The sequence below is a fragment of the Asparagus officinalis genome, chromosome 4 (assembly GCF_001876935.1).
Source record: "Asparagus officinalis chromosome 4, Aspof.V1, whole genome shotgun sequence".
Classification (NCBI taxonomy): Eukaryota; Viridiplantae; Streptophyta; class Magnoliopsida; order Asparagales; family Asparagaceae; genus Asparagus; species Asparagus officinalis.
This window is the reverse complement of record NC_033797.1, coordinates 16,991,609-17,000,004: the sequence shown is the minus strand read 5'-3', so window position 1 is coordinate 17,000,004 and position 8,396 is coordinate 16,991,609. Positions and strand designations below refer to the sequence as shown.

The 8,396-nt window shown below is 37.6% G+C and overlaps 1 protein-coding gene across 1 annotated transcript in view; it reads right to left on the bottom strand.

Moving 5' to 3' along the window:
* Window positions 1-5,206, bottom strand: part of LOC109836758 (nifU-like protein 4, mitochondrial) — a 6,791-nt gene extending 1,585 nt beyond the window's left edge. Inside the window, exons 1-3 of the mRNA XM_020404758.1 lie at window positions 4,925-5,206; window positions 4,451-4,612; window positions 1,385-1,560 (exon numbers count right to left, since the gene is read on the bottom strand). Of these exons, the coding sequence (XP_020260347.1) occupies window positions 1,385-1,560; window positions 4,451-4,612; window positions 4,925-5,129 (543 nt within the window). The 5' untranslated portion in view covers window positions 5,130-5,206. The remainder of the gene's footprint in view (window positions 1-1,384; window positions 1,561-4,450; window positions 4,613-4,924) is intronic.

Below are 8,396 nucleotides of genomic sequence, written 5' to 3'. Positions count from 1 at the left end.
CTGAAGCCCTAATATACATACAGCAAAGTTAACATTGAATTCCGTGCATCGCAGAGTGACAACTAGTTAACTCTAATGTTTTCTTCCAAAGGACCAGGTCAAAGAAATTGCAGTCAGTATAATGTTGGTGCAAATAAAATTGTGTCAACCCCATGAACAAAATTTTAAAGGGACGCAACAATTTCAGTTTATTGCTCTATATTCTTGCAAAACCTTCATGTCCACATGTAACTGACATCAAAATTAAAGAAAGCAAGTATGGCCTGTAAAAATTTGTAACAAAAGCCTGTCTACTAGACTCAGAGTCGTGCTATCATGCTTGTGATAGCCTCAACACTGTTACTCTACTAGAGTCAACCTGTGCCATCATGCCTCAACACTCTTACTTTTGGTATTTATAAATGAAGTATACAGGTGAAAGATCGTCACAGAATTACAGGTCAATAGGAATAACATAATCCTCACATAGTAGGTCATTGTCGAGTTTAAAATTATTGCTTTTGATATTTAGTGTTGTAATATTTATAAAGGTTAATACTTTCCCTAACTAGCCTATCTATATGTTTGTTTCTAGAGCCTAAATGTGCACAAATATGCAGGGCCCATACATGTGAAAATTCGGTGGCGTGCTATGGAAACCAAGAAGTCTCCAATAAGAAGCTGCTTCCTGCCTGGATGCATAATCAAGGATAATGGTAGGGCAACTAAATATTAGAGTTTCTCAATCTTGAGTTCTATTCTGCAATGCTATGGCATGTGTGAGTACCTCCCTCAAACACCTGAAATTCGGTGGCGTGATAGAGTTTATGGAGCCTACAGATTTACAAGGAGGAAAAAATGAATAAATGTTGGGAAGGTAAAGAAGTCGCCCATTAAAGGCCTGATTCAATACACAGCCTAAGATATTACAGTAGGAAACTCGAAAACGGTAGGTATGAAAATTGAAAAGATCCTTTCAATTGCCAACTCAACTTACTACTGAATAACTCAGAAAAACATAAAAGACATTTCAAGCTCCACTGGGAAAAAGGTCAAGTTAACTACGTTCAAAATTTTGCACTTGAACTGGAGATCTTTAACCCCCTCGTTCTCCATAAAACATGTGACCTTCATATGTTGTAACTTGCCTTGAAGTTGCAATTAACCTCTTACTAAACTTCATGGTCTTCATTCTCAATCCAAGTATCATTTCCTCAGCTATGCCTTTTTCCTTTATCCTTGCAAAAGCTTATATATTATCCTTCTTCTCGTATTAGACTCTAGTTTCTTATAATAAAATTCTAATAAGCAACTCACCTCACTGACCTTTTTTTTCCTGCCTAAAGCTTAAAATTCCTGATTTGCATCAAACTTATAATGAATAAAAAAGGATTTTACAGTATACCTCTTGAATTGCTGTATCTGAAGAAGCTGCAGTATTGGAATCCAAAAAAAGTGGTTTTCCAGATGTGTAAAAGTCCATAATTGCCGCAAAAATTTCAGGTTTCAGGTAATCCCATGAAGCCTCCTCAGACTTTGAAACCGTTACAAAATCAGACCCAAAGAACACTCTTGTAATTCCTTAAAAAGATTAAATATAATCATTGTTAGCAGCTTTCTTAAAGAAAAGTAGGAAGACAATACACAAGAAATACGAAGATCTATATCAACCAAGAAGACATGCAGCTTGCCTATTTTGGCATGTATCCCGCATACTTCATTTTTTAGAATTTTGATAGTCGGACACTCAAGACACTTGAAGGGCATTTCTCAAACACTAGCAATACTTCAAATTATAGAGCTGTGTTTCAGTGCAATATTGGAGGTCATGTATGTAAGTTGTCAATGGTAGCTTACATCAAAGAGACATATCTGACCAAATTAAGTTAATGGCTCATCAAACAAACGTGTCGTGGCTCATGTTACAAATTCTAGAAGGTTCCAACTTCCATGTTGAACAATCCAAGCATCTATGCAATTGCAGAGTTCTCACAATGTTATACAGCCTTTGAGGAGTACTAGATACATAATGGTTGGGTAAACGAGAAATCGCAGCCTCATGGCGAGAACACCAAAGTTTTTGTTCTCGATCCACATATTTGGTGATCAACAAATACAAAATTTTAGGATTATTGTGAGTTCAAAACGAACATGTGAAGCAGAGGACTGGAACATTCTCATAGTCTTCTTCTCTTTTTTTATTATCCCCACATACAAGAGCTAGAGTCATTCTAGGAAGGCTTAGTTTACCACTCCAGGATGTGTTTCAGAATTTAGGTTAAGTCGCATCTTTAAATGGAAAGAAGCTCATAAATAATAATTGTCAATACTACTTTGGGAACCAAATCTAGAAGTTATAACCAATATAATACTCCTGCTATTAGTTTGTTCTCAGTGAATAACTGTCTCTCCCAAATTTAGCTAACTGAGACTAGCATTGGTGACACTAAATCACCATGTGTTGTGTAAACACTTACAATTAGGCGAGGTACAAATTATTATCAATAGCAGCCTATGTTGCATGGGTACAGCTACAGGTACCAATACTGGTATGGGCATGGGACACGATAAATTTGGAAACGGCTATATAAAAATTATATACACATATATTATATATTAGAATTAATAATTTATATGAGAATAAGGATGAGAATTAAAGTTCCTATAACTTTTTTATATTTTTTTGTTATGTGGATCATAAATTGGAAAAATAACTAGTTTTGGAACTAGACATCCAAACGACCATTCAAAATCATAATTCGGAACAAGACATATGCCAACGAAGTTTCAAGAAGTGGATGTGAAGTGTTATACGTCCAAAAAAATTGTATGACAAGTGTTTAAAATTAAACATGTATTGTATAATTGAGTACATGCCTGAATAAATGTATGCATATATGCAATGAGTGTCCCAGGAGTTTTCGTACGGGTACGTGTAGAGTATGGGTACGGTTTCAGATTAGAAGTACCTACCCAGGTAACATAAATAGCCGCTAGTTGCAAGTAATAGGCATATGTAGCTGACAAATTACTCAATAAGTAACCCATCACGAAGGTCAATTTTGATAAGAATGGGAAGAACATTTGCCGAAAGAATGAAATTTGTTGGCTTTCTTGACGCATTTTCCGTTTCTCCTAGGTTTTCATTTCATTATAGTGATAGGCAGAATGTGTTTATCTAGTTTAAAAGATGAAAATGTAGAGATATTTTAAGCCAGGTCTACCAAGGAAATCAGAAATTTGAGAAGGAACAAAACAATTCTTCTAAAGAATCTTCTGTCACTTGCGAAATTTGTGGTTCTCAAGCACTATTTGATATGTCAGGAATTGTAAATGCATCAGCGGTGAGTAGTCATGTGATTTGGCAAGGAAGCAGATTATGACAACCACAAATACACTTCTATCCTTGTCAGATGATGCTTCCTTAGTTATAGTGTGACGCTCTAATTTGCATCTGGCATTCTGAATGTTCCATTGGTATCACTTGCTTACTTGGAGAAAGGGTTCAATGGTTCACCAGAATTCAAAAAGAGGTCAAAAGTCAGGTATATATTTCTTTCTTGTAGTTGCATCATTATAGTACGGCTATTGTGCTTGAAGTCATGGAAGAATTTATTATCAAATATACAACCTTTTGGGTTCTCATCATATGTTTTCTCTATTTCGACAACACTCTTTTATTTTCTCTCATTCCTTTCTTCTTGTTGAAAATATTTAGAATTACAGAATGAAAGACTAACCAATTTGCAGTCAAGGAAGTTGATAATAGGCCTTTGGAGAAATAAAAGCGCCTTGAAGGGTAAAATTTATGTATAGAAGTGTATTTTGTTAGTGGTGTTGGTGTGGTCGTTGGAGTATGCGTCTATGGAGTGGGGAACCACAGGTAATAGGATATATGGGAGGCTATGTTCTAATAATTTGATAAAGGAGATATAATAATGTCTGATACTTGGATGTTCAAATAACTGCTGTTAGTGAAAGTTAGCAAGTGTCCTGTTTTTATTTAAATGTTTGCAACATGACTTTTGAGCTGAAAAGTTATGAATGTGCATATTTTAAACTTGTTAATGCGCCATAGACACCATTGGAGTTTTATGTTTATGTCAAAGTTAATAAAAATTTTCTCTAATAAAATAGTTTAAGTTAGTTTCTTGTAGAACCCCTAATTGTTCCCGGTACTTTTACAAAATTTACCAAAATAATAAATCATAGACAAGTAGTGAGTCTAGAAGAAGATCTTGCTAAACAAACTAAATCAACGAGTGAAATACAAGGGCAAAGGATGCAGCATAAAATAAGGACTGTTACCTAACCAACAAAGATATTACTAGCACGGAGGCCTTTCACAACAACAAGGAGATATTCTACTACATAGGAAAATCTCCCAATAAACAACAACTAAGTTGAACGGATCAAAAGTATCATTCTAAGCTAATAATTGGAGGCTTCAAAAGCCAAATCAAAATCATACCATCAATTCCAAATAATGCCTTGGCTAGTGGTGAATTCATGGCCGCTCGGGCATTTGGAAAATCCGCACTACCAACCTCCATAACAGGCTTCCCGGGATAAAACATTAGAGACAATGGATTGGGAGTTGATTGGGTCTGAATGAACATGCTCCTCCTCTGTACTGTTCAATCAAACCATACAAAAACTTCAAAAATTAACAAAAAATACAAATTAGGGTTGTGCAACGATTGCAACTTTAGTGAAATCATAAAATGAAAGGAAACTAGGAAATGGGTCGTCATTCATTTCAACAAACAAGTTGGGTGCACTTAAATTTGGGCAACTCTTTAAACTTTTATTCGATAATGAACGGACCATCCACTAAACTAACAATTGAGTTTTTCAGTCGTTTCAGCAAACAGGTTGCGTGCACTAAAATCTGGGTAACTTTCGGCGATAGATAAAAATAATATTTTTTGGCGATGAATTTCACCTCCAAAAGCGATCCATGGACTCGAGATCGATGTTGGGGTTTTGAGTGGATTTCGAGAAGCAAAAGGCGTCGAGTTTCGAAGAGAGGAGAAGATCGCTGAGGACGAAAGGAAACGAGGAGAACGGAGTAGAGATTTGCACGTATTTTCTCCAATCGAACTCGCTGAAATTTTCCTTGACGAGAGAAATCTTCGAACTCCCCTCATCTTGTTTCCGCTTTGTTTCTTTGGAATTTTTGATCGATTTGTTCTCAAAACTTTCGAAGCGAAAAACAAATAAAACCAATTTTCTGTGCCACCGCCCTTCTAAATGCTGTTGGGCTTTAATATGGCCGTTGTTATGAGTTCAGGCCCATGCTTAGAGGCCTGATTTATTTAGAGAAGCCCCATAGTTGTTCGCCTTATAGCTGAGCCGCAGGCCCGCAGCCATGGAGGGTAAATTTCAAAACAACCCCCAAAACTTTGGGGCGTTTGCCGAAAAACCCCACGGATTTTGTTTTTTTCCCTCAAAACCCCCAAAACATGAAAGAAAGTGTCCCGATTAGCCCCCATAATTTTCAATTTTCCCATTACCCCACGCTCCACCCCCTCCGAAAAGTAGATAAAACAATGAAAGGGCAAATTTGAGTGGACAATACGGACCTTCAATTGCGACAATTTTCGGTTATATGGTTAACTTTATGTGGGTCATAAGAGATTTGAGCTCCCTCTCCTAAACAAGCTAGCTTTTAGAAGTGAGTTCTTATGAATCCCTTGCAAAAGGTATTAGAGCCAACTTCATCCTTCTGGTTGCAATCGATGTCAGCAGGGGGTGCCTAATAAAGCCAAGCTCGGCCAAAACTTTTGACAAATGAAAAGAAAACAAAAAAAGGTGGCCCCACAGCATAGTAAAATATTAATATTTTATTGTGCATAGTGTTTTTCCAAACCCTATAAATAGGCTCCAAATGCTCAAGGAAAAAATCATCCCAGAAACAACTCCTCGTATAGAAGAGAGAGAGAGAGAAAAAAAAATAGAGAGAGAGTATCTCCTTGTAAAGAGAAATTGTAACTCTAGAGTTATCTCCTCATAGTGGATTCTTCTATCCTTGCTCGTGGACGTAGGCAATTTTATGCCGAACCACGTAAATCCGTGTGTCTATCGTTTTATCTTTACTTTTGTTCTACTATTGCTGCGGCCCTGCTCTATTGGACCTCGGGTTTGTCCCAACATCGAGTGGCGTAGATGGTGACGCTCGTATTACAATTTTCACCCGAGATTAGTTTATTGCAAAATCAAAATGGTGGTGTCAGAATTGCAGTGTTCAACCGGGACGAGAGTAGTACAAAGCCTACCCGCGTGACGCCGGAGATCAGAAGTGTGGTGGCTTGTTAGGGTCTATCTAGCTTCACATCAGTTATATAGGTAACTTCACACGAGTTTATAAAGAATTTGGGTGCTCTCCCTCCCTGTACAAGCTAGCGATCGGTTCATCAGTTTATTCATTTCAGATCAATTCGAGCTCGACCGTGGTTTGCTTATTAAGTTCAATCGAATCTAATTTTATCCACCGCGAGGATCGATCCCACAGCTCCTTCACGGGGTTGGGCTTTGGTTAGTTCTGCATCCGCATGGTTACGGATCCGGATCCGGATCCAATAGATAATGTTATCCGATTGATAAGAAGCGTGTCTTATGCTCCTTCGTTTTGGACACATGATGAGCAGAAGAATGCAGTAGGAGTCACTAAAGCCACCTCAGAATTCCACGTCGGACCAACCAACCTCAATTTTGGCGGCCGCCTCCCCCACTCGTTTCTTCTCCAACAATTTGACGATTTGAAACAACACCTAATGGCTAGTCCAAAATCACACGAATGCTACTTTTGTCCAAATGCTCTCTCCACCAAAGAGAAGCCTTTGTCAACTTCCGAACTAACCCAAAAAAAAAAAGAGAAAAAGAGAAAACTTTTTACAAAAGAAAAAATAGAAAGGAAAAAAGTATATTAATCAATGGATTAATTACCGATACAAAATAGAAGACGTCTCTGTAACATATTAACATCACATAAATCACTACCGTGTAATCTACTCTAATACTATTATAAAAGTGGATTGTCATATTAAAACATTTCTATCCAAAATGCCCTCCAGTACATTCATTCATACATACGTGCTCAATTTTTTATAACCTCCCCAGTGCTTGCACATCCATGCATACATACATGAAGGCATACATGCTCAATTTTTCATAACCTCCCAATTGATTGTCATCAATTTTTCAATTAATCACCCACTCATAACACTCATCCACTAACTCATGGTACACTAACATAACTTTATGTGCACTAATGATAAAAAAATGTTACAACTATTCCTCTCCTGTCAAATCACTATAAATAACAAGAAACTTTTATCAATTTTATCCAATCAACATTCCAATTCGCAATTAAAATTTAGATTGAGAAGAAAAGAGCCAAATCTAGCTCTCTTTGTTACTTGCGACTTTGGCATTTTCGAGCTTTCTCTATGATCTTTATAATTTTCATGTTCTTTTCTTGATCAACATTGCTACAGACTAAGATCTAAGGTGTTCAATTAATTTTTGACTTTTTTTTGGAGATGATGTAAAAAAAAGTGATTCATTTAATAAATAATAATTAAAGTTTCTATATATTTTCGCATTCTATTTTGTTCTTGTTGATGTTCAAATCACACAGAATAATCCAGAATAGGATGATTGGCGGAGTGATGAAAGATGATGGAGATGATCGCTTCCTTCCTCGACTTTATGTCTTGGCCACTGAGTTAGAGTGAACGATCTGCATAGAAGAAGGTCCTGAGAGGGCGGGATGGTGATTCCCCCATGGTACCTCTGACGATAAAGTCAGTTGATGAAGTTAAACTTGAGTGGCGTAATAGAACTGTGTGTTCTTATGATATGTGCATTAGAGATAATAATCTCTGAGATTGATGTCAGAAGGAGAGTTTAGATTGTGAACATGCCCCCCTTTGGCTATGGCGAATAGCATCTGTATATAAAGATGATGTCAATGGTAGCTAGATTGGTCATTTCATGAGTGTACAGCAAGACGACGGTGAGGGGTGACCTGGAAGTTGAGTCATCCTTTGCTCTGCACGTGTCGGCTGGTGACAGGAGGAAGATCACTTCAGCCTCGATTTGAGGAGCGATCGATGGGACGTGGGCTGATAAGCGACGTGATGACGCATTGTTTTTGAGTAGACATGTCATGACTTGTTGTTAGGATGGATAATCTTTGGTGAAGTTATCTTCTAGCTTCGCTGAGAAGCAATGTCCCTCATGATAGGACTCGTGAGGAGAGTTGACTCGAGGAGATGCTAGCTGAATGGAGTCGGGTGACGACTCGTCCCGCCTTTCGAGTCGACATGGAGGAGTATCAATTCGACTGGGTCGACTAGGCTCTTGGTGATTTACCTGCTGTGAGAGGGCCGATTGATATCGCCTTTCGTGTC